The sequence below is a fragment of the Mobula hypostoma genome, chromosome 14 (genome assembly GCF_963921235.1).
Source record: "Mobula hypostoma chromosome 14, sMobHyp1.1, whole genome shotgun sequence".
Classification (NCBI taxonomy): domain Eukaryota; kingdom Metazoa; phylum Chordata; class Chondrichthyes; order Myliobatiformes; family Myliobatidae; genus Mobula; species Mobula hypostoma.
In genome coordinates this window covers 41,021,037-41,048,720 of record NC_086110.1, presented here as the reverse complement: position 1 = coordinate 41,048,720, position 27,684 = coordinate 41,021,037, and the positions used below count along the sequence as shown (strand labels likewise).

The 27,684-nt window shown below is 40.7% G+C and overlaps 1 protein-coding gene across 2 annotated transcripts in view; it reads left to right on the top strand.

Moving 5' to 3' along the window:
• The window catches only part of slc7a9 (solute carrier family 7 member 9), a 90,120-nt gene extending 62,963 nt beyond the window's left edge, over positions 1-27,157 (top strand). Inside the window, exons 10-14 of one of the 2 annotated variants that reach the window (XR_010020302.1) lie at positions 1,224-1,320; positions 5,786-5,935; positions 8,037-8,211; positions 17,345-17,794; positions 23,380-27,098. Coding sequence is in view for 1 of the 2 variants with exons in the window: in XM_063066993.1 (XP_062923063.1) it covers positions 1,224-1,320; positions 5,786-5,935; positions 8,037-8,211; positions 17,345-17,406 (484 nt within the window). In the remaining variant the exon portion in view is untranslated. Of the gene's footprint in view, positions 1-1,223; positions 1,321-5,785; positions 5,936-8,036; positions 8,212-17,344 lie in introns of both variants that reach the window. The other variant, XM_063066993.1, reaches the window with a different exon arrangement.
• The last annotated feature ends 527 nt before the right edge of the window (positions 27,158-27,684 follow it).

Genomic DNA, 27,684 nt, shown 5'->3' with positions numbered 1-27,684 from the left:
TGTAATGCTGAGGCCTTATAATGCATTTTTATTTACTTTATAAGGCATTAGTCAGAGTGAACTTGGAGCATTGTGAGCAAGTTTCTGCCCCTTATGTAAGAAAATCTTACATAAGTGGTGGCATTGGAGAGGGTCCAGAAGAGGCTCATGAAAATTATCCCGGGAATGAAAGGGTTAACATGGGTAGCATTTGATGGCGCTGACCCTTTATTTGCTCGAGTTTAGAAGAATGAGGGGTAATCTTATTGAAACCTGTCAAATATTGAAAGACCTAGATAGAGTGGATGTGGAGAGGATGTTTTCCTATAGTGGGGGAGTCTAGGACCAGAGGGGACAGACTCAGAATAGAAGAATGTCACCTGAGGACAGGCATGAGGTATAATTTCTTCAGCAAGATTGTGGTAAATCTGTGGAATTCATTGCCACAGACTGTTGTGGAGGCCAAGTCATTTGGTATATTTAAAGCAGGGGTTGAAAGGTTCCTGATTAGTCAGGGCATCAAAGATTACGGGGAGAAGGCAAGAGAATAGAGTTGAGAGGGTTAATAAATCTGCCATGATAGAATGGCGGAGTAACCTAATTCCACTCCTATGTCTTATGGTCTCCTTATCTGATCAGTATATTTTCTTTTAGAAGGGTGAGTAGTTTCAAGTTCCTGAGTGTCAGCATCTCTAAGGATCCATCCCAGGCCCAACATACCAATGCAGTTACAGAGTGTGTGTGTGTGTGTGTGTGTTAGATGAACTGCACAGGATTGAAATAAGCTGCAAAAAGTTGTAAACTCAGTCATCTCAATCATGGGCATCTGTAGCATCCAGGACATCTTCAAGGAGCGATGCCTCAAAAAGATGGCATCCATTATTAAGGACCCCTATCACGCCGTTTTCTCATTGCTATCATTAGGGAGGAGGTACAAAACCTGCAGCCATTCACTCAGTGATTCAGGAATAGCTTCTTTCCCCTCTGCCATTAGATTTCTGATTGGGCATTGAACACAGGAACACTACCTCTCTACCTTTTTTTGCACTACTATCTTATATATAGTATAATTCACGGTTTTTATTATGTATTGCAATGTTTTGCCTCATAACAACAAATTTCATGATGTATACCAGTGATATTAAACCTGACAGATTTTAAATTTCATTTAGTTCATTCAAGTTGGTTTTGCTGAAACTAAAATATCTATGAAGATCTGTTTTGACTTTATTTTTCTTTAACAGGCTTACATTAGTCACAGCCCGTGAGGGTCATATGGTTAAGTTGCTATCATACATCAACATCAGACGTTTAACACCATCACCAGCCCTCATGTTCAATGTAAGAAATTCATGTTTTTATTTACAAATAAAAAAATAACAACAGTGCTGGTGTGTGAATAGAATGAATGCTGGTAAGATGTAACCATTTGTGCATTTGTTTTGTTGACTGAAATGATGGGCTTTCATAATTTGTGTTTAAAATATTATTGATAGTATAGACAGTGCGCACAATTCCTGAAAGAGGAGTGACTTGTGAAAGCTACCCAGTGGTATTTTATAACCAGTACTTACCTATCAGGTACTTGCAGCACCACAACAGAAAATTGACAGCAACTTCTATCTGTTGTTACTCTAATGTTCAGAAATGAAAGAGCAATTCAAACAGAATTATTTTTGTTGTACGTTGAGGCTGTTTTGTTAATTAGTACCTAATATTTGTTATTACTAATCTGTTACATCATCACATGTAGGCACAATACCAAATCCCTGCACTGATTACACAGCAATACCTATTGCATTAAACAAGATAAAAAACATATATATATTAACAACAGAAAAGAGCTCAAAATTCAAAGTAAATTTATTATCAAAATATGTATAACATATATAACCTTGAGACTGAGCTGTCAGTGTACAAGCTACAATATATTTTCACAACTTTGCACAAGTATTTTTATCATAAAGCCTGAAGTTGAAATTGATCAGAAAGTTGGACAGGGAAGCACCTTATAACTGAAAGGTGAAAATGTGTATAATTAGAGGTTTGGAAGTCATCTAACATTCATTCTTGTTAATTACCCACTCCACACCCTTTTGAAAATAAATTATAATCATAGTCCAAGAAATACTGGGGTTGGATTTCTCCAATGAGGCTTGAATCACATACTGTAGGTGCTAAAGGTATAAGTTAAAATACTTGTACATTTCATCCCCCCAGGTCATAACAAAATACTTTACAGCTATTGAAATACTCCTGAAGTGGTGCAATTCAGGGAACATGGCAGCTAATTTGTGTACTGCAAGCTCTGTGATAATTCCTGTTTTGGTGTTTGCTTTGAGAGGTAAACAGAACATTAGGAGAACCCCCCTGCTCTTCCTTAGGATAGCACCATCTGATTATTTACCTTTATTTGACAGCAGCTCCAACAGATGAGCAATCCTTCTGGCGTAGTTTCTGCCATTAGTCTTTGTAATATTTTCTCTGGAGGGTGACCTTAGCCCACAACACCCTGACTCATATTGACAATGCCTCCAATTTGACAAGTACATTGTGACAGAAATTTGTATGTCTTCAAAACCAAAAACATATACTGTGCCATACCACGCCACATTTTGGAAAGTCCAATCACCTGGCTGTACTTCTACCCGCAGGGTGTAGGCAGAGACTAAAGACAGCAGCAGCAGGGGTGAAGACCAAGAAGGTCTGGTCAAGGGAGGTGGAGGAGCGCCTACTGGACTGCATTGAGTCGGTGGACTAGACAATATTCAGGGACTTTGAATCTGAGTGAATACACCACAGTTGTCACTCACTTCATGATGACCTGTGTGGATGAGCGTGGGCCTTCGAGAACATACTATACATATCCAAATCAAATGCTATGAATGAACCAGAAGATTCATAGTCTGTTGAGATTTCTGAATGGACAATGGATCCATGAACACTACTTTAGTTTTTTAAACCTCTCTTTTTGTACTATTAAATTTAATTTTTTATATATGTTTATTGTAATTATTAAAAAAACCTATTAATGTATTGCAACATACTGCTGCTGCAAAACAACAAGTTTCATGACATATGCGAGTAATATTAAACCTGATTCTGAATAAAACTCTAATTCTTTTCTGACCCCCAAAACTGTAACCAAGGCTGGATAATGCCTTATGTAAGTGGTAGGGTTCACTCTTTGCTGTTCACCATGTCTTTGATTTCCACATCATGTACTGCAGTGTAGCGGCACTGAACATCTGAAAGTCAGGTACAGGTACCAGTAAACATTAAAACATAAGAATTTAAGACATGAGATCAAGACTGGACCATTTAGTCACTTTAACCTGCTCTGTATTTAGTCTTGACCCCAGTGCCACCTTCCTACTCCATTTCCATCGCCTTTGAGTCCATCCTCAATTGTCTGTCGTTCTTGGAATATATTCAATGTCTCTGACATTTTTGCATTATAAGAAAACAAAAGGAGGCCATTTGGTCCATCAGATCCATGCTAGTTTCCAGGGAAGAAATAACATTAGTTCTATTCTCCTTAATTTCATCTCCTTCTCTTACATGCCAATCAACACCCTTTGATTTTTTTAAAAAAATCTGTTAACTTAACTGAAATCTTCTTATCGTGTCCATGGACAGTCTATACATGGCCCAGCCAGAAATGGACACGTTTTTGAACCTTGTTGTTGAATTTGGCAAGATCTGCAACAGTACAGGGTTCCTCTAGCGATGGGCATTGTAGGAGATGTTGCATAGTTTGTGGCTCAGTTCCACATTCACAAGTTGTCGGGTTGGTTGTATATCCCCATTTGCTTAGTGACACCTTTGAACGACCTACACCAGTCCTAAGTCTGTTAAGGCACTTCCACTCCTAGGGGAAGGCTTTCATCCAGTGGAATTTCCATCGCTGGGGGTTGTTTGAGACTGGCGAGCCGGCTTTCCACAAGGCAATGCAGGCTTCAGACTGGGTTGATTGTAATGGAACAACACTGTTCATGAAGCTCTTCCTTGACTTTAGGCAGCTGGGTGTAGGTGTATGACCATGTAGAGGGTGCCCTTCATCGGATGTTTGACGAAGTCGTTCTTTCTTGCTGGCTACCATTCTTCTTATATCGGGGGAGCGATACCCGCCAGGATATATAGGCTGTTGGCGTTTGTTGGTTTTAAACAACCTGTGAAAAGTCAGCAACTTGCATTCAGAATGGCACCCATCTTCTTAGCATGAGCAGATCTTTCCCATGCAGGGCAGCCGTATTCGGCAGTGGAATAGCAAAGAGCAAGTGCACTGGCTCACAATGTTTTCGGGTCAAGGTAGAAGCGTTCACGTCTCGGCCCTGTTTCAGCCAATTCTATACCACCGCGCGCAGCATGTAGTGTATTCAACTTAACTTAAGTGATGATGATATTACAGTATAGATAATTAACCTAGCAGCATGTCTTTAGAATGTTGCGGGGGAGATTGGAGCGCCAAGGATAAACACAGGCAGTCACACAGAGAACATAAGATCAGGACATAACCCAGATCCCTGGAGGTGTGAGGCAGCAGAACTAACTTCACTGCCCACCAGCTGTGTGGAGAATAGGGTTCAAAACAGTTAGAACTCTCAGAGGGAAAGAATTTTTCCTTCTCTCTATTTAAAATGGAAGCCATCTTATCCGGAAACCATGCTTCTTAATTTTAGACCAACCCCCACCCAATAAGGGGAAACATTCTCTCAGTATCCTCTCAGAATCACAATTCAGTATGATAACCTCTTGTTTGTCTAAACTCCGACGAATATAGGCTGAACTCTTCATATGTCAACCCTTCATCTGAGAAATCAATCAAGTGGCCGTTTTCATCACTGGATATCCTCTCTGAAATTGTACTCAAGTTGTGGTCTAACCAGCACTGTGTGAAGTTGCATCAAAATACCCCTACTTTTATCTCAATATCCCTTGTAGTAAAGGCTGTTATGCGATCAAACTTCCTAATTATTTGCTGCACCTCCAGTGATAATTTTCTGTGTTTCATGCACTAGGACCTGTGATTCCATTTGGCAGCACCATTTTGTGGTCTCACTCCATTTGAGTTCTAATTTGCTTTTTACAGTTTTCCCTCCAAGGTAAAAAAAAATCCTTACATTTTCCCACGTTACACTCCATTTGCTAACTTGCCCATTCATGGCACCACAGTGGCAAAGTGGTTAGTGTGACACTGTTACAGCTCAGGACATTGGAGTCTGGAGTTCAAGTCTGTCAGGAGTTTGTAGATCCTCCCTGTGGAATGCATGGGTTTTCTCCGGGTGCTCTGGTTTCCTCCCACAGTCCAAAGACATACCAGTTAGTAGGTTAATTGGTCATTGTAAACTGTCCCGTAGTTAGGCTAGGGTTAAATCCGGGGTTGCTGGGTAGTGCACTCAAAGGGCCTATTCTGTGCTACATCTTTAAATAAAATAAATAAATTCACTTCATCGATTGACTTTCCCTTTTACTTATGTTCAGGCACTTGCTAACCCACCCACCTATGTTTCATCAGCAAATTTGTCTACAGCATACTTGGGCCTTCATGTATATAAATTATAATTAGTTGAGACCCTGGCATTGATCCTTGTGAGACCCCGCTAGTTACAAATTACCAGATGAAAAAAACCTTGTTTTTGTTAGTCACTATTCTTTTCATGCCAATCCCTTACCCTCAATATCAACCAAATGGTGTGTTGTTAAGAATCAAGCCATACTTCTCAATAAAATACTGGTACTGTAATTAATAATCTGTAATTATTTTTCCACACTAGATTGTTTAATATTATACTTTATTTTACAGGGATTTCTAGCTATTATCTACATAATTCCAGCAGATATCGACATCCTTATAAATTACTTCAGCTTTGCTTCCTGGATTTTTTATGGACTGACTGTATTCTCATTGATTGTCATGCGATTTACAAGAAAATCTCTGAAAAGACCAGTAAAGGTAAGGTGTAAATGATACTTCATTCCTTCTGCTGTAATGATGTGGACTGCTATTACTTGTCAATTAAAATTTACTCTTAATTTCAGCAACCCTCTATAATTTGAATGAACTTTTTCTCACGAAATATCTTTTAGCTTTTGAACAAAAAAAACACAATACAATCAAGATGTCAGCATTTATGGAGGAGTTAATGTTTCATTTCTGATAAAAGGTAGTGCTAACTCACTTTCAACATTCATAGCCTGTGTTTTCCACAGAAATGTGCTATTGTAGCTTGTTTATTGTCCCCATTATCGAAAAGGTGTCAGAACACATGTATGCTTCTGACATGGTCATGGCCATAGAACCATGGGACACTATCTTCAGCCCAACTCATTCACGTCAACCAACATGTCCATTTGAACTAGTCCCATTTGTCTACGTTGTGCCCATTACCCAATCCATGTATCTACTCAAGTGCACTTAAACAATGTTACTGTATTTGCCTCAACCACTTCCTTTGGCAGGTAGCTTTATATAAGCACTATCCTTTGTGAGAAGAAGTTGACTCTTGGGTCCCTTTCGAATTTTTCCCTTCTCACCTTAAACCTATGCTCCCTAGTTTTTGTTTCCCTTTCCTTGGCAAAAAGACTGTGCACTTATATCTGCGGCCCTCATGATTTCATACAAGAACATCCCTTAGTCTCCTGAATAAAGTCCAGGCCTTCTCAACCTCTACATTCTTGTCAATCTCTGCAGCTCAATGATGCCTTTCCTGTAGCAGGATACCCAAAACTGTGTGCTACAGTGCAGGCGTGGCCCCGCCAATGTCTTGGAGAAGTGCAACACGATGTGCCAGTTCTCATGCTTAGTTTAACGACTGATGAAGGAAGGTGTGTCAAATGCCATGTTCACCACTCTGTCAACCTGTGAGGCCACTTTCAGGGAACAACAAGCTTGTTCTGCTAGACCTAGCCTGGTTTGACTGACCAAAATGCAACACATTGCACTCATCTGGATTGTATGTCAGTTGCCAATCCACTAACAATTTATCTAACTGATCAAGATCCCCTTGTAATTTTTGAAAACCTCCACTGCCGACAATAACACCTATTTCATGATCATCTGCAGGCTTACTATCCATGCCTAATACATTCCCATCTAAATTGTTTGTGCAGTTGATGAACAACAATAGGCCAACGCCAATCCTAGTGGCACACTAATCACAAGCCTCCCTCCGGAAATCAACCTTCCACCATCATCTTCTGCTTCCTACATTGAAGCCAATTATGTATCCACTTAAATTTTATGAATATATTTCTATATCATTCTCTTTAAATTGTGTTGTCACATTCTTGGAACTGAATTATGCCAAACACCAAGACTCAGTTGAAGTGAGAAACAATCTTTGACAATGGCTCAGCAGGATGGTCTTTCAGCAACTTGTTATCTATTCTCGATGCAGAACCATGCAACTTAAGTATCTTATAGGCTTTCTCTTGACACTACAAATTACTTATAATTAGTCCCAAGCAATCAAACTATTTTTTATTTTTGGTTATTTCAGAGTGTAGTAACAGGCCCTTTTGCCCCACACTGCCCAATTACACCCATGTGACCAACTAACCTACTAACCTGTACGTCTTTGAAATATACAAGGAAATTAGAGCACCCAGAGGAAACTCACGTGGTCACAGGGAGAATGTAAAAACTCCTCTTGGGCGGTGCGGGAATTGAACCTGGGTCGCTGGCGTAGGACTGTGCTACGCTACCATGCTGCCTTATTTGTCAAATGAATTTGGAATGTAGCGTTGCTCACTCGGTTTTTTGAACTGTTCAAGTTAGAGCTGCTTGGTTTCAGTTCAGTGTATCTGTAGGTGCCCCTTTCTTATGCACTGCCTCTGCCAATTTGTATCTTCGGCTCTGATAATGGGATGTATTCTGAAGGAGTTATGTACACTTCACATGGGTCAAAGAGAAAGCCTATAGGTGGGTACAGATGACTTACCCACCTGTGACTCTTGAGAATAATAACAGGAAAGTCTGCTCACAAAAACATCTCCAGCTCCTTTTGAATTGCTTGTTTGAACTTCTAACATCTAACTATATATTTCCATTGCAGGTTCCTATAATTTTTCCAGCCATTGTAACTATTATTTCCATCTACTTGGTTCTTGCTCCTATCATTGGTGAGCCAGACTGGGCATACCTGTACTGTGCACTATTCATTGTGGGAGGACTGATATTTTACATCTTGTTTGTTTACTTTCACTTCGATTGGATCCATAAAATAATGCGTAAGTAGTAAATACCTGTTGCTTAACGTCTTCATTGTTAATTTGCAACTAGAGTTAAGTTATGAGCAAACGCGATATGATATGATCTAAGTTAGGTTTATTTGGATTCATATTATAGGAGAAATATTCTGCTGTAGGTAGTTTGGTATTACAACTTTTACCTAATGATTTGTGATCACAGTAATGACGCAGGGAGATTAGAGAGATGTAAGAAATTGAGGGCAATGCTGAGGAGGCATGGTTTAAAAACAAAAGTGCATGGTGTGGTTTAATTGGACGGATTAGATATAAACTTCATACCAGATAGTAACTGCTTGGAATAGATTGAGCAAGGAGGTGTTTGTGATAACCAGAAATATCAGTAATTTTAGAATCCACATAGAGACAGCTTTGAGGGAATAAAAATAGAGTCAGCGAAAGTTAAATGGCAAATTAAGTTACTGAGTCAGTCAGTGGAGATGTATCGATTAAATAATGAAAAGAAAGATGACAGATAAATTGAACAGGTACTTTGCAAGCTACGAAGGATACAAGTAACATCACAAAAATATCTATAATTTGGGATTCAGAGGTGAGGGAGGAATTTGAGTGAGTTAAAATCACCTGGGAACTGTTGGAACCAAGGGCTAGAAGTTCTTCGGGTGTTGACAAACTTGATCCTAGGGTCTTAAAAGAAGAGGCTAATAAAATAGTTGATGTGTTGATTTTAATATTCTAAAATTCCCTTGATTCATGGAAGATTGCACTATATTAGAAGATTCCCTTTATTCAAAAAATAAAGAGCGAGATAAAAAGCTGAAAACTGCTAGATAGTTTGCTTAACATTTGTCATAGAAAAATACCAAAAGTTGTTATTATTAAAGATCTAAAAACAAGCCACGGAAAAATTAAAGGTCATTTAATAAATTTAATATGGTTCTATGAAAGGGCAATTGTGTTTGATTATTGTTCATTGAAGCAGTGAATAGCACTCTGGGAGAAGAGACCAGTGGATGCTCCATACTTGGATCTTCATAAAGTATTTCACAAGGTGATTGTAGAAAAATGCTAATGGTGCAGGTGGTGACATTCTGGTGTGGTTAGTAGATAGGCTGGCTAACAGGATGCAGCGTTTTTTGATAGGTAGGAAATAACTGGTGTTTTAATAAGCTGACTACCCGATTTTTCACCATGGATGTTCAGTCCCTATATACTTCTATCCCCCATCAAGAAGGCCTCAAAGCTCTCCACTTCTTTCTTAACAAAAGAACCAACCATCTCCCCTCCACCACCACCTCTGTCTGGCAGAACTAGTCCTCACCCTCAATGATTTTTCCTTCAGCTCCTCCCACCTTCTCCAGATTCGAGGGGTAGCCATGGGTTCGTGTATGGGACCCAGCTATGCCTGCCTCTTTGTTGGCTACGTAGAACAATCCATGTTCAAACCTTTTTCCAATAATACTCCCCAACTCTTCCTCTACTCCATTGATGACTGCTTCATGCACCCATGCTGAGCTTGTCAATTTTATCAACTTTGCCTCTAACTTCCTGCCCTTAAATTCACTCGGTCCATTTCTAATACCCCTCTCTCCCTCTATCTCTGGAGACAAACTGTCAATTGACATCTCTTATATACCTACCGATTCCCACTGTTATCTTGACTATACTTCTTCCCATCCTATCTCCTGTAAAAAAAAAATGCTACTCCCTTTTCTCAGTTCCTTTGGCTTTGCCGCAACTGTTCCCAGGATGCAGCCTTCCTTTCCAGAACATCAGAGATGTCTTCCTTCTTCAAAGAACAGTGTCTCCCTTCCTCCACTATTGATGCTGCCCTCACCCACATCTCCATTTCCCGAACATCCACGCTCACCTCATCTTCCACCGCCTTAACATGATAGAGTTCCTCCTGTCCTCACCTACCACCCCATGAGCCTCTGCATCCAATACATCATTCTCCACAACTTCCACCAACTCCAAAGGGACCCTATCACTAAACATTTTTACCTCCTTCCCCCTCTCCGCTTTCCACAGGGATCACTCCATCCACAATTCCCTTGTCCATTCGTCCCTCCCCACTAATCTCCCTCCTGGCACTTAACCCTGCCAGTGGTCAAAGTGCTACACTTGTCCATTCACCACTTCTCTCATCTCCATTCAGGGCCCCAAACAGTCCTTCCAGGTGAGGCAACACTTCACCTGTGAATCTGATAAGGTAGCCTATTGTATCTACTGCTCCCGAGGTGCCTCCTCTACATTGGTTGGACAAGTAAGTTGAGGGACCACTTGGTCAAACAACTTCACTCCATCCGCCGGTAGCCGAACATTTTAATTCCGATTCCCATCTGACATGTTGTTCCTTCCCTCCTCTTGTGCCATGATGATGCCACCCTCAGGGTAGAGGAGCAACACCTTATAGTCTGGGTAGCCTCCAACCTAATGGCATGAATATTGATTTCTCCTTCTGGTAAAACATTCCCCCGCCTTTCTTCATTTCCACTCTCTAGCCTTTTACCTCTTTTCACCTGCCTATCATCTCCACCTTCCCTTTCTCCCATTGTTCACTCTCCTCTCCAATCAGATTCTTTCTTTCACAGCCGTTTGCCTTTCCCACCCACTTGGCTTCAGCTATCACCTTCTAGCTAGTTCCCCTCCTTCCCCTCCCCCCACCTTTTTACTCTGGCGTCTTTCCCCTTCCATTTTAGTCCTGAGGAGGGGTCTCGGCCTGAAATGTTTCCATAAATGCTGCCTGACCTATTGAGTTCCTCCAGCATTTTGTGGGTGTTGCTTTGGATTTCGAGTGTCTGCAGACTTTCCTGTGTTTATTAATACCTGGTGTATCCTGAGGTGGGATGCTGTGGCTCCCATTTTAAAAAAATGACATGCATGAAGATATGCTTCCTAAATTTGCAAGTAAAATGCAAAGACAACTTGAAGTTGCGAAGATGATACAAAGTCTAAAAATGCATCTGCATCGTAGTGGACAAAAGTTTGCAAGTGAAGAATACTGTGGGAAAATGTAAAAATGTTCAAGCAAGAAATGAGGGAAGACAAAAAACAGCATTACTTTCTAAATGGTGAGAGAAAGAGCTCTGAGGCATAAAGGGATCTGTGTGTCCTAATACTGTACAGGAAAAAGGATTAGTATGCAGGTGAAGGAAGTAATTAGAAAAGCTAACAGAAAGTAACAGAAAGCTAGCTAACTTTGCTATGAAAATTAAGTGCATAATTAAAGATTACACATTGGCATCAGTGAGACAAGATTGTAAGTACTGTGTCCAGCATTGATCTCCTAATTTAAGGAAGGATGTTGATACATCGGAAGCATTTCTGCCAAGATTGACTAGAGTAATGCCTGGAATGGATAGTTTATCTAATGAGGAAGAGATGGACAGGCTTGCTTTGCATCTACTGGAATTTATAAGAGGGCGCTTGATTGAAATAGCTCAGATTTTTAGGGGTCTGGATAGAGTGAATAAAATATTTTCCCTGGCAGAAAGAAGCTAGATTTGGATACTGTCATAAAATGTCATTAAGGCTCATTTTTAAGCAGGATTAAAGTTCTATCGGACAAATATCAATTAGCTTAAGAATTTGTATAAACGTACTCAATTGTTACTTTTTCTTTGCGACCATGTTTTTTTTCAGCATTATTTAGGAAAAGTTATCAGATTAGATAAAACTATATTTTTAAAAGTGTGTTTGTTTTTACAGAAACCACTTGGTAATAGCATAAATGATAATTAAAATACTTGCAATTTGTAATTCTAGAATGCCGGAATTCATTAGCATATAAATGTATCAATCGACAATAGGTACAGGAGTAGGCCATTCGGCCCTTTGAGCCAGCACCACCATTCACTGTGATCATGGCTGATTATCCACAATCAGTATCCAGTTCCTGCCTTACCCCCATAACCTTTGATTCCGCTATCTTTAAGAGCGCTATCCATCTCTTTATTGAAAGCATCCAGAGACTTGGTCTCCACAGCCTTCTGGGGCAGAGCATTCCATATATCCACCACTCTCTGAGTGAAAAAGTTTTTCCTCAACTCCGTTCTAAATGGCCTACCCCTTATTCTTAAACTGTGGCCTCTGGTTCTGGACTCATCCATCAGCGGGAACATGCTTCCTGCCTCCAGCATGTCCAATCCCTTAATAATATATGTTTCAATAAGATCCCCTCTCAGCCTTCTAAATTCCAGAGTGTACAAACCCAGTCGCTCCAATCTTTCGACATATGACAGTCCCGCCATCCCTGCCATCCCGGGAATTAATCTTGTGATCCTACGTTGCACTCCCTCAATAGCAAGAATGTCCTTCCTCAAATTTGGAGACCAAAACTGCACACAGTTCTCCAGGTGTGGTCTCACCAGGGCCCTGTACAGTTGCAGAAGGACCTCTTTGCTCTTATACTCAGTTCCCCCCTGTTATGAAGGCCAGCATGCCATTAGCTTTCTTCACAGCCTGCTGTACTTGCATGCTTGCTTTCAGTGACTGATGTACAAGAACACCTAGATCTCGTTGTACTTCCCCTTTTCCTAACTTGACTCCATTTAGATAATAATCTGCCTTCCTGTTCTTACCAAAGTGGATAACCTCACATTTATCCACATTAACCTGCATCTGCCATGCATCTGCCCACTCACCCAGCCTGTCCAAGTCACCCTGCATTCTCATAACATCCTCCTCACATTTCACACTGCCACCCAGCTTTGTATCATCGGCAAATTTGCTAATGTTACTTTTAATCCCCTCATCTAAATCATTAATATATATTGTAAACAGCTGCAGTCCCAGCACTGAACCCTGCGGTACCCCACTGGTCACCGCCTGCCATTCCGAGAGGGACCCGTTAATCGCTACTCTTTGTTTTCTGTCAGCCAGCCAATTTTCAATTCATGTCAGTACTCTGCCCCCAATACCATGTGCTCTAATTTTGCCCACTAATCTCCTAAGTGGGACTTTATCAAAGGCTTTCTGAAAGTCCAGGTACACTACATCCACTGGCTCTCCCTTGTCCATTTTCATAGTTACATCCTCAAAATATTCCAGAAGATTAGTCAAGCACAATTTCCCCTTCGTAAATCCATGCTGACTCGGACCGATCCTGTTACTGCTACTCAGATGTGTCGTAATTTCATCTTTTATAATTGACTCCAGCATCTTTCCCACCACCGACATCAGGCTAACCAGTCTATAATTCCCTGTTTTCTCTCTTCCTCCCTTCTTGAAGAGTGGGACAACATTAGCCACCCTCTAATCCACAGGAACTGATCCTGAATCTACAGAACATTGGAAAATGATTACCAATGCGTCCACGATTTCTAAAGCCAGCCTCTTAAGTACCCTGGGACGCAGACCATCAGGTCCCGGGGACTTATCAGCCTTCAGACCCAACAGTCTATCCAACATCATTTCCTGCCTAATATAAATTTCCTTCAGTGTATCCATTACCTTAGGTCCTTTGGCCACTATTATATCTGGGAGATTGTTTGTGTCTTCCCTAGTGATGACAGATCCAAAGTACCTGTTCAACTCTTCTGCCATTTCCTTGTTCCCCATAATAAATTCACCCGTTTCTGTCTTCAAGGCCCCAATTTTGGTCTTAACTATTTTTTTCCTTTTCACATACCTGAAGAAGCTTTTACTATCCTCCTTTATATTCTTGGCTAGTTTACCTTCGTACCTCATTTTTCTCCGTATCATGTTATTAAAATGTTTCCTGGTGGTAAAAACTCACTCATTATTTGCCTTTACAGTGTTTTTTGATCTTGTAGCCTGGGTAATCCAACGCAGAATCTCACTTGAATCTTCTTGATAAAACAAACCTCAATTAATTATTAAACGCAAACACGAGGAAATCTGCAGATGCTGGAATTTCAAGCAACACACATAAAAGTTACTGGTGAACGCAGCAGGCCAGGCAGCCTGAAGGGTCTGGGCCCAAAACGTCGACTATACCTCTTCCTAGAGATGCTGCCTGGCCTGCTGCGTTCACCAGTAACTTTTATGTATGCCAATTAATTATTAATTTTTCGTGCCAGAAGGGCCCGATACTGTGCTCTATCAATAAATAAATAAAAATTAACAACTTGTATTATCTCAAGAGTTCAATTGAAATAACTGATAGGGTTTGACTAGCTCAGCAGATGTTATTTATAAATAAATTTACTCAGAATTTCAGCAAATAAATAACTTCAATAAATTCAGTCTGATTTAAACCATAAGTTTGAGGATATACAGTATTCTGCTGCACAAAGTGTTTTTAATATTAGATCATAAGACATAGGAGTAGAATTAGGCCATTTGGCCTATCAGGTTTGCTCTGCCATTCAACCATGGCTCATCCTGTTTTCCTCCTACTCAACCCCATTTCCTGGCCTTCTCCCTGTAACCTTTGATGCCATGTCCAATCAAGGACCTATTAATCTCTGCTTTAAATACACCCAGTGACCTGACCTACACAGCTGCCTATGGCAACAAATTCCACAAATTCACCACCCTCTGGCTAAAGAAATTTCTTCGTATCTCTGTCTTGAATGGACGCCCCTCTATCCTGAGGCTGTGCCCCCTTGTCCTAGACTCTTCCCCCCATGGGAAACATCCTTTCCACATCTACTCTGTCTAGTCCTTTCAACATTCGAAAGGTTTCAATGAGATCCCCTCTCATCCTTCTAAATTCCAGCAAGTACAGTCCCAGAGCCATCAAACGTTTCTCGTATGATAACCCTTTCATTTCTGGAATCATCCTTGTGAACCTCCTCTGGACCCTCTCCAATGCCAGCACATCTCTTCTAAGATGAGAAACCCTAAACTGTTTACAATATTCAAGGTGAGGCCTCACCAGCACCTTATAAAGCCTCAGCATCACATCCCTGATCTTGTACTCTAGACCTCTTGAAATGAACACTAACATGGCATTTGCCTTCCTCACCACTGACTCAACCTGCAAGTTAACCTTTAGGGTGTTCTGCACAAGGACTCCCAAGTCCCTTTCCATCTCAGATTTTTGGATTTTCTCCCCATTTAGAAAATAGTCCGCACATTTATTTCTACTACCGGAGTGCATGACCATGCATTTTCCAACATTATATTCCATTTGCCACTTTCTTGCCCATTCTCCTAATCTGTCTAAGTCCTTCTGCATCCTACCTGTTTCCTCAACACTACCTGACCCTCCACCAATCTTCATATCATCTGCAAACTTGGCAACAAAGCCATCTATTCCATCATCTAAATCATTTATATACAGCATAAAAAGAAGTGGTTCCAACACCGACCCCTGAGAACACCACAAGTCACTGGCAGCCGACCAGACAAGGATCCTTTTATTCCCTCTTGCTGCCTCCTACCAATCAGCCAATGCTCTAACCATGTTAGTAACTTGCCTGTAATACCATAGGCTTTTAGCTTGGTAAGCAGCCTCATATGTGGCACCTTGTCAAAGGCCTTCTGAAAGTCAACACCCACTGCATCCCCTTTATCTTTCCTACTTGTAATCTCCTCAAAGAATTTCATCAGGTTCGTCGGGCAGGATTTTCTCTTAAGGAAACCATGCTGACTTTGTCCTATCTTGTCCTGTGTCACCAAGTACTCCATCACCTCATCCTTAACAATTGACTCCAACATCTTCCCAACCACTAATCTCAGGCTAACTGGTCTATAATTTCCTTCCTGCTGCCTTCCTCCTTTCTTAAAGAATGGAGCGATATTTGCAATTTTCTAGTCACTGGCACCATGCAGGAGTCCAATGATATTTGAAAGACCATTTCTAATGCCACCACAATCTCTAACACTACCTCTTTCAGAACCCTAGGGAGCAGTTCATCTGGTCTGGATGACTTATGTACTTTTAGGTCTTTCAGCTTTTTAAACACCTTCTCTCTTGTAATAGAAACTGCACCCACTTCTCTACCTTCACACACTACAACATCTGGCACACTGCTAGTGCCTTCCACAGTGAAGAATGATGCAAAATACTCATTTAGTTTGTCTGCTATCCCCTTGTCCTCCAGTATTATTTCTCCTACCCCATTTTCTAGCAGTCCTATATCCACTCTCATCTCTCTTTTATTTTTTACATACTTGAAAAAGCTTTTACTATCCACTTTGATATTATTTGCTAGCTTGCTTTCAAGTTTCATCTTTTCCCTTCTAATGATTCTTTTAGTTGCTCTCTGTAGGTTTCTAAGAACTTCCCAATCCTCTATCTTCCCACTAATCTTTGCTTTGTTGTATGCTCTCTCTTTGTTTTTACATTAGCTTTGACCTCCCTTGTCAGCCACAGTTGTGCTATTTTGCCATTTGAGTATTTCTTCACTTTTGGAATACACCTTTCTCATTTTTCCCAGAAAAGCACGCCATCGCTGCTCTGCTGACATCCCTGCCAGCAGCTCCTTCCAATTTACTTTGGCCAACTCCTCCCTTATACCACTGTAATCTCCACTGAAATACTGCTACGCCAGACTTCGTTTTGAGTATACACTTGGTGGCCACCTCATTAGGTAGGGGAGTGCAACCTGTTGCGCTCTTCTGTTGTTGTAGCCCAGTCACTTCAACGTTTGATGTATTGTGCTTTCAGAGATGCTCTTCTGCACACCACTGTTATAATGCATGGTTATTTGAGTTACAGTCACCCTCCTGTCAGCTTTAACCAGTCTGGCCATTCTCCTCTGACCTCTCTCATTAACAAGGTGTTTTCACCCAGAGGACTGCTGCTCACTGTGTTTTTGTTTCTCACAGCGTTCTCTGTAAGCTCTAGAGATTGTTGTACGTGAAGATCCGAGGAGATCTGTAGTTTCTGAAATACTCAAACCACCCCGCTCTGGCACCAACAATCATTTCATGGTCAAAGTCACTTAGATCACATTTCTTCCCCATTGTGATGCTCGAACAACAGAACCTCTTCACCATGTCTGCATGCTTTTGTGCATTGAGTTGCTGTCATATGATTGGCTGATTGGATATTTGAATTAATATGCTGGTGTACCTAATAAAGTGACGTCTGAGTGTATATTTCCACATGCAGATTATTTCTAATCTTTACCATCAGTGAAATATTTTTAATGCATTAATTTTAAAATATAAAGTAATTTTGTATACTTGCATCAGGTACATTATTGTAATAATGACAATAAATTAATTGCATTTCCAGGGCCTATTACCATGCATTTGCAGCTGCTGATGGAGGTGGGACCAGAAGAGACTGAAAAGTAAAAGTATTAATCAATGCACTGTTACTTCTGTTTCTAATATTTCCAATTATTCAAGGTGGAAAGAAATACATTAACTGGCATCATTTTTGGAGAACAGCACCAATTCTCACTCCTTAATTATTAGTATATATACTTACGATTAAGTAAATTCTGTTCTTTACGACCTGCTCTTGTATATATGCCATCTCATTAACAAATTGAGTGTACACTTAGAACATTAATATTAAAAGTTGATGTGGTGTAGAATGTTCGTGGATGTTATAAAAACTGATTTTGAGAGCTGTATTTATTTATTAATGTACCAACATCAAGGGGTTTACCATTCTATTTTCCCATGCAGAAAATGCTGGTCTTCAAACTAGTTGCAGAGTAATGCACTGGACAAAATAGTAAGTATTTTCTGGAAGGGTCTAAATCATCCTTTCCACTTCAATAGTTATCTTACTTGTGGTAGGGATTGAAAATTCTTGTTTGTTTTCGTAAATCTAAGAACTGTGTGGCATCAGTCTGGGAATGGCATTTGATACGGGAAGTCTAAAAGTGTTTGTGTGTATAAGCCTACATGTGAAATACAGTATCATTAAGCAGATGCCCATCATTGTGTAAGCATTTATTCCCATATAGCAAAGTCTGATTTCTAGTTGCCTCCCTTGCCACTGAGTTAAGACCTTACACTGTTGAATCTGTGTAGTAGCAGGTGCACAACAGCTTCTCAGCATTTAAATACAACCTACAAGCAACTTCCACTGTATAAAGCAAAGTTCAGGAACTGATATGTTCATAGCCTCATTAACAGTTCCGGCTCAAAAACTCAGATTCTTTGACATTGCGACCCTTAGTGAGACAAGATAGCAGGAGGTGATCAATTTAAAGAACAAGCCAACTGGTTGCACCTCCTTTTGGTGAGGAAAACTGGAAGAGGAATGTTGTCTTCGTGGACTGTGCTTCATCATTTTCAAAGTGCTGGTCCAGCAACTGCCCCAGTTAAATTATGAATTCCCTGCAACTCCTGCTCCAAGCACTCCAAAAGAGGAGGTTCAAAGATAACTATAACTTCTGCACTATTATAAGCAGCCATGATGCTGGATTAATTACTGACTAATCCATTTCTATTATCCTTGCCCCTGATACTTTAGAACCTCCAGCATACTGCAGGTGTCTACCACAGTGAAGATTGATGCAAAATACTTATTCAGTTCGTCTGCCATTGCCTTATCAGCAGTTACCATCTCTTAAACATCATTTTCCAGTGGTCCAATATTCACACTCTCCTCTCTTTTACTCTGAAGAAACTTTTGGTTTCCTCTTTAATACTGTTGGCTAGCTGACCTTTGTATTCTGTCTTTTCTCCCTTTATGACTTTTTTCAGTTGCATTCTGTTGGTTTTAAAAACTTCCCAGTCCTCTAACTTTCCACTAATATTTGCTCTATTACATGCCATCTCTTTGGCGTTTATGTTGAGTTTGACTTCTCTTGTCAGTATAGTTGTGTCATCCTATCTTTAGAATACTTCTATCCTGCGCTTTCCAAATTGCTTCCAGAAACTCCAGCCATTGCTGCTCTGCCATCATCCCTGCTAGTGTTTTATTCCAATCACCTTTAGCCAGCATCTTTCTCATGCCTCTGTAATCCCCTTTACTCCACTGTAATACAAATACATCTGCTCCTCCTTCTCAAATTCTATCATGTTATGATCACTGCTCCCTAAATGTTCCTTTACCTTAAGCTCTCTAATCAATTCTGGTTCAATGCACAACACCAAATCTAGAATAGCTGATCCCCTAGTGGGCTCAACCACAAGCTGCTCTAAAAAGCCATCTTGTAGGCATTCTACAAATTTACCCCTCTTGGGATCCAGCACCATTCTGACTTTCCCAATCCACCTGCATTATAAAAATCTCAGTGACTATTGTAACATTGCCTGTCTATCTATCATGAACTTTCTATCTCCCAATATAATTCGTAGCCCATGTTTTTGCTACTGTTCAGAAGCCTGTATATAACTCCCATCATGGTCTATTTGCCCACAATGATTCTACACCTTCTGATCCTATGTCACCTCTATCCAGGGCTTTGATTTCATTTTTTTTAACCAACTGTGGAGCCCCCCCTCCCCTGCCTACCTGCCTGTCCTTTTGATACAATCTGTATCCTTGGATTTTAAGCTCCCAACTATAATCTTCGTTCAGCCATGATTCAGTGATGCCCACAATGTCATACATGCAAATCTCTAACATTGCCACATATTCATCTACCTTATTCCATACACTGTGTGCATTCAAATATAATACCTTCAGTCCTGCATTCATCATTCTTCTCAATTTTGTCCCCCTCTTACATTACAACTCATCCCATTGACTGCAATTTTGCCCTATCATCAGCCTGTCTTTGCTAGCAGTCCCACTACGCACTGCCTCTGTTTGTAAACCAACTGCTCCATCTTTAGCCCTATCACTCCAGTCCCATTCCCCTACCAAATTATTTTAAACCCTTCCATGCAGCTGTAACCCTCTTACCGAGGCATGCAACAAACCAGGCTCGTAAGCTAACTCTGGTTAACAGCCACGTGACTCAGTATTGCATGGGTAACAGTGAGAACACCCACCTTCAATAAGCAACACCTGTCTAGGGGTCGGTATGATTTGGATTCAATCTAATAGGAAAGTTGGAATGTCCTGTGAGGAAATGAAAATTGTGGTGAATGTTGTATCAATACTGCCCTATGCAAAGTTATTGTTTGCCAAGAAATAACAAACATTACAAATAGTTCAACTTTAACAACAGTGAATAGAAAAAAAAGGACCCATTAAAGTTAAACCAATCTTAGTGTGCACATAAATATTGTAGTTCATTTCTGGATAGTCAGGTGTTTCACTTTGATTACTCACGCAGTGAACCCACATTCTTTGCGAAAGGCTCCAGCCATAATTCGAACTTCCCCCAAAGTCCATTACGAATGAATTAGCTAATTCAGGAGTATTGGCACTTCCTGCTTGGAACCAATCGTCTGCACAAAGCACTTCTTACAAAGGGGTCTCTCCTTCGGAGAGCATCTTCTCCGCATCTCCTCCTCCTCCTTCCAGCCCCTGCCAACAAACTGTTAAAACCAACCCATGTCTCCCAGAGGTCTGATCCTGCCCAGCTCTCTGGAATGTTCCATGGCATCCCACTGGACAGAATATGACCAAGACAAACCTGATTGGCTGACACAAGGTTCCTAAGCAGAGAAAATGGTTCCTTATTTAGCAGAAAACAAAACACTGCACTGTGAAGCTTAATTAACCAAACACACTGCACTGTACAGAAAAGCTGCAGAAAATAAAACACTTAATAGCACAACAGTAGTAATACACTAAAACATGTTCTTAACCAAGGCACTACACAGCTCTGGCAAACCTGCCTGCAAGGATATTGTTCCTCCTCGGGTGGAGGTGTAACCTATTCCTTTCGTACAGGTTGTATCTCTCTCGGAAGGTATCCCAAATGAGCCAGAAATTTGAACCCCTGCCCCTGCACCAGTTCCTCAGCCACACATTTATCTGTCAAATGCTCCTGTTTTTATTCTCATTGGTGCGTAGGGATTACTACCCCGGTGGTCCTGCTTTTCAGCTTTCGACCTAGCTCCCTAAAATCCCTTTTCAGGACCTCCTCCCTTCCCCTACCTACGTCATTGATGCCAACGTGTACCAAGATTTCTGGCTGCTCATCTTCCCCCTTTAGAATGCCATGTACCTGATCCAAGACATCCCTGACCCTGGCACCTGGGAGGCTCATACCATCTGGGTGTCTCTAGTGCATCCACAGAATCTTGTCTCTATTTCTAAAACTTTCACTGTTGCAGTTCTCATCACCTCTCTCCTTTTCTGAGCCATGGTCCCAGAGACCCAGTCGCTATGGCTCCCCCTTGGTAGGTCATCCCCCTCAACAGTGTCCAAAATTGTATACATATTATTGAGGGGAATGGCCATGGGGGTACTCCATGCAAGCTGCCCTTTTCCCTTCCTTATCCTGACAGCCTCCCAGTTACCTGCCTTCTGCAACCTAGGGGTGACTACCTCCCTATAGCTCCTATCTATCTTCTTCAGTTTCCCAAATGAGACAAAGGTCATTGAGCTACAGCTCAAGTTCCTTTAACATATGCTCTGAGGAGCTGTAGTTCGGTGCACCTGGTGCAAGATGTGGTTATCTGGAAGGCTGGAGGTCTCCAAGAATTCCCAAGTCTCGCACCACAAAAAAAAAACACAGCCCCTTGAGCTATTCTCACAGTACTAAATGTGCCCTAACAGAGGAGGAATGAAGAAACTTTCCAGAAATTTACCTCAGCTAAGCCTGTGGAGCCAAAGTCAAAGTCTCCCCTCTCTAACACCGGCCCACTCATACAATGGCCACTCTGCTTGCACCTGCCTTGTTTTTACTCACCCTTGCTAATGAATCCTGTTCACTGATTGGGTACAATTCAAACTCAAAAACTGATGTGAAGCACTGCTTTTTCAATCTTCAATACGGACTTGCGTGAATTTGCCTCCTCTTCTTGTGCTTGCATTCACTGATGGGGTGCGGTTCAGACTCCCTTACAGGTTTACAAAATTAAAGGCATAGATAGGGTAGATGGTTAAAATAAATCCCCATAGCAAAGGTATTTGAGCAGGTGATGGAGCAGAGCCTTCATAATGCACAGTGAACATTGAATAGCTAGGACAAAGGGGTATGGACAAAATAGGATTAGTATAGATGAAGATTTAATAGGATTGGTGTTGTATATCTCTACATTACCTCAAGTCAGAGTCAGTTTCCTAATGGTACACTAGAAAATGACTCTTTCATTATTAACATGTACAATAGTACCCGAGCTGGCTTTACAGAACCATCCCCCACTAGCAGTGACAGAATCTTCAGACTATATATCTTAATTTCAGAATTTCCTTATGAAAATTTTCTCACTTTATAATGAGACTGTCTTTACGTTGTAATCATCCTTTGAAACTTACCTTCTCAAATGCATCTTTGTGTTCTGTACTAAACTAGTTGCAGGTTCCTCCATGCATTTTTAGGTCAGCAAAAGTTCATCCTTATTATTTCACTTTTCTCAGACTATAGGACCATAACATATAGGAGCAGAATTAGGCCATTTGGCTCATCAAGTCTGCTCTGCCATTTCATCATGGCCAATCCAATTTTCCTCTCGGCTCCAATTGCCTCCTTTCTCCCCGTATCTCTTCATGTCCTGACCAGACGAGAATCTATCAAACTCTGCCTTAAATACACATAAAGACTTGGCCTCCACAGCTGCCCGTGGCAAAGAATTCCAGAGATTCACCACTCTCTGGCTAAAGAAATTCCTCCTCATCTCCATTCTAAAAGAATGCCCCTCTATTCTGAGGCTGTGTCCTCAGGTCTCAGATTCTCCCACCATGGGAAACATCTTGATGTCACTCTATTAAGGCCTTTCACCATTTGATAGGTTTCAATGAGATCACCCCTCATTCTTCTAAATTCCAGTGAGTACAGGCCCAGAGCCATCAAACACTCTTCATATGACAAGCCATTCAATCCTGGAATCATTTCTGTGACCCTCCTTGAAACCCCCTCCAGTTTCAGCACATCCTTTCTGAATCTGCTCACAATACTCCAAGTGAGGCCTCACCAGTGCTTTATAAAGTCTTGAAATTACAGCTTTGCTTTTATACTCTAGTCCTCTTGAAATGAATGCTAACATTGCATTTGCCTTCTTCACCGCAGACTCAACCTGCAAATTAACTTTTAGGGAATCCTGTACAAGGACTCCCAAAGTCCTTTGCACCTCAGTTTTTTTTTGTATTTTCTCTCCATTTAGAAAATAGCCAATCCTTTCATTTCTTCTATTATTTTTATTTTTAACCATTCGTCATCTGTCGGTAATCAAGTGTTGTTATTTCTGAGATGACAGAATTTTGAGTTTAGCAAAGTGATTTCCAAGAACCTCATTTTTTTGTAGAATACTCAAATCTAAGCTGTCTTGAAAGTCCGGTCTTCAATGTTATTCCTGCATTGGGCAATGCTGGAGTTATTTAAGGACAGGATTCAAGAAGATGATTGACATTGGATGAGTAATCCCCTCTATGCCTGCAAAATGTATTTTCTGTAAACTTTATTTTAAGATGACAGTTGTTGTTTGTTCAGTGATTTTTTTACTCCTATTAAATTACCCACATGCAGGAGCTCTCTACTATTCTTCATCATTGTGTTTGTATCTCCTAACCTAATTAGGCCTAATTTCCATAGCAATCCCCACTTATGGGCTTCCAAAATGAAAGAGCAATTTACTTATGGAATCTACTGGAGAGCCAAGCAGCAAGGACCTGAAAGCAATCAAGCCTTTGATCTTTGAAATAAATTGACATGACTGGGGCTGGATCAGAGCAAACCTGGTCCACAGAAATTTCCCAGGAATCTTTGGATGGCAAAGATAGAGTAGGTTGCTGTTAGAAGATTTTTCCCCCCAATGTTTCTGATTATCCTGAAAAGATTAAACACTTAAAGTGTAATAACTAAGTAAGGAATACCTACTTTATTCTGATCTTTTTTTTAAAACTGTATTTTAATGAGTTTATGTATTGCATGTTGGATACAATGTGGTACATGACCCAATAGTGGGCATTACTTTATGTACTGGACAACTGAAACAAGCTCCTACTCAACCAGTGAACTCCATCCAGGGTCCAAAGGAGATGTCCTAGCAGGAAATTGTCAGTAAAGTCTCTGGTGGCATCCGTTAGTCTCGTGAGACCATGGATCCGCGCCTGGAAGTTTCCAGGGCACAGGCCTGGGCAAGGTTGTATGGAAGTCCAGCAGTTGCCCCTGCAGCAAGTCTCTCCTCTCCACGACACCAATGTTGTCCAAGGGAAGGGCAAGGGCCGATACAGGTTGGCACCAGTGTCATCGTAGGAGTTGCCAGAACAAGGTTGAAGGCAATTTCGGACTGCCTTAGGGACTCCAGCTCCAGATTTGTCCTCAGGGTTTACTCACGAAGCTTTTCCCATGAGTGGGTATGGCCGCAAGGAAGCGGAGGTTTGAAATCAGTTTTCCCTCTCTTAGGTGGACTGCCTTCCCAGGCTGACAAGCTCCATCTACCCAAAATCAGTAAAGTATGGTTTACAATATTAGGATTGCAGCATTTCCATTGGAATCTTGAAGTTGCTGGTACTTAAGTGCTTAATGGAAGCATTTCTTTGAAGGGCTGTCAGCATGATGCATAATATGTTAAAACTTTTTTATTAGCAGTCTTTCAGGAATTGAGATTGGCTGAGAACTTAAGTAGGATTACAGTCTGCTCCTGAATCCTTGCTTTTTTCAGTTAAAATATGGCTTTTTTTAAAAAACATTTTGTAGGTTAGGAATATCAGAAAGGCTGGACCCAATAAGCTGCTATGTGATGTTCTTGAAGGCAGTTACAATGACAGTACCATGCTTGAGGTCTTTGTGTCTTTCAGTAGGCATTGATCATTTCTCTATCCTTAATAAGATCATCTGAGAAAGTTCATAGACTGATGCCTCACTTTGGAGTATTGTGAACAATTTGGGCCCCTTATCTGAGAAAGGATGTACTGACATTGGATAGGTTCATGAAAATGATTCTGGGATTGAAAAGCTTGTCATATAAGGAGCTGTGTCCTCATACACAGCCTCAGAAGAGAGAGGTGTCCTTTAGAACGGAGATGAGAAGGAATTTATTTAGCCAGAGAGTGGTGAATCTGTGGAATTCATTGCCACAGGCAGCTGTGCAGGCCAAGTCTCTGTGTTTATTTAAGGCAGAGGTTGATTGATTCTTGAAAAATCAGGGCATGAAGAGATATGGGGAGAAGGTAGGAGACAGGGACTGAGGGGGAAAATGGATCAGCCTTGATGAAATGGCAGAGCAGAATTCTGCACACCAAATCATCACTGGTGCAGCCAATTGGTTTTAGAAGTCACATAATTAGTTAAATGGAGTTGTTTTTGGAGACCTGTGGACAGTCAGGGTGTTTCAGTTGATTGTCGTAAAGATACACCTGAAAGGTCCAACTACTGGTGAGTCAGTATCCTGGCAAAAACTACACCATGAAGACAAAAGAACACTCCAGCAACTCCATGAAAAGGTTATTGAAACACACAAGTCAGGAGAGAAATACAAGAACATTTCCAAGTCACTGAATATACCTTGGAGTACAGTTAATTCAATCATCAAGAAATGGAAAGAATATGACACAGCTGCCTGCAGGCAATCCTCAAAAACTGAGTGACAGTGCAAGAAGGGGACTAGAGAGGGAGGCCTCCAAGAGACTTATGACAACTCTGGAGGAGTTACAAGCTTTACTAGCTGAGATGGGAGAGACTATGCATACAACACCTGTTGCTCGGATGCTTCACCAGACATAGCTTTATGGGAGAGTCCCAAAGAGAAAACAACTGTTGAAAAAAAACCACATGAAATCTCAGCTATAGCTTGCCAGAAAGCATGTGGGGAACTCTGAAGTCAGCTAGAAAAAGGTTCTCTGGTCTGATGAAGCCAAATTTGAGCTTTTTGGCAATTACACTAAATGTTATGTTTGGCGTAAGATGAACAGCACACATCATCAAAAACACACCATCCTTTCAGTGAAGCATGGTGGTGGCTGCATCATGCTGTGGGATGCTTCACTGCAGCACGCCCAGGAAGGCTTGTGAAGGTAGGGGGTAAAATGAATACAGGGAAATCCTGGAGGAAAACCGGATGCAGTCTGCAAGAGAACTGCAACTTGGGAGATTTGTTTTCCAGCAAGACAATGACCCCAAACATAAAGCCAAAGCTACACAGGAATGGCTTAAAAACAACAGTTAATGTCCTGGGGTGGCCAAGTCACACTCCAAACCTCCATTCAATTTTGAATCTGTGGCTGCACTTGTAAAGGGCTGTTCACTCGTGATCCCCATGCAATCTGACAGAGCTTGAGCAGTTTTGTAAAGAAGAATGGGGGAAAATTGCAGTGTCCAGATGTGCAAAGCTGATAGTATCCACACAGACTCAAGGCTGTAATTGCTGCCAAAGGTGCATTTACTAAATAGTGACTTCAAGGGGCTGAATACTTATGCAATCAATTATGTGTTTTATATCTGTAATTAATTTAGATCACTTTGTAGAGACCTGTTTTCACATTGACAGGAAAGTGTATTTTTCTGTTGGTCAGTGTCAAAAAAGCCAATTAAATCCATTGTGATTCAATGTTGTAACAATAAAACATGAACATTTCCAAGAGAGGTAAATACAATTTATAGGAACTGTATGGTTCATATTTATGAGTTGAACAGATATGTTTCTATGCTGTATCTCTATGATAAACATGAAATTCAGTATTTTCATAACTTAAAACATTAAAGAACCACTGATGTAGGAAATTGGCAATGAAAATGAAAAAGGATGGAAATGCACAGCAGATTTTGCAGCACCTATGAACAAGAAACAAAGATAATGATGTTGAAGACCAAATTTTCTCTCCACAGATGCTACCCAAGGTAGTGAATATATCCAGTGTTTTATGTTGTTTTCAGTATTCTCATTCTAAGTAAAAATTAAAGAATTATATTTTGCTAACTTTAGTGACACGAATTGATCAAATAGTCTTAACCCCAAGTCTGTGCGACTTCTTAGCTTTCCTAGATTGTCTATTTAATTCTGTGCTAAGTTCGGTCTTATCAACACACACAAAATGCTGGAGGAAAGCAACAGGCCTGGCCTGCTGGCATTTTGTGTGTGTTGCTTGGTTTCCAGCATCTGCAGATTTTCTCGTTTGTGATTGAGATCAATCATGATATTTTGAATTTTATTTGCTTAGAACTTAAGGGTCACATTTTAATATCTGGAGGCGCTATGTAGTGGCTGTAGTTATATTGCATGTTAATAGAATGGGTAATAGCTGGCACACTTTACTGCCCCCTGGTGTAAACTACCAATATTCATTTAGTTAATCCATTTAATTGACGTAACATTTTGAGGATTTAACAGAAATTGATTCAGAAGAGTTTTGCGCTGTACCACTTATCTATCGGTTTTATTGGATACTAGACATCTGAACAATCTACTTTTGAACACGAGATTAAAAACATTAGGATGGGCAAATCAGCAAAGCTTACTGTTCAACATTGCTCAAACCTCTGTGAAGGTCTAGTTTTAAAATATTAAATAGAAGCTTGCATTATTTGTGATTGTTCAAAGCAATGCATACATAATTGCATCTACAACTGCAATAATATATTTCAACAGTCTAAGGGACATCATTCATCCAGA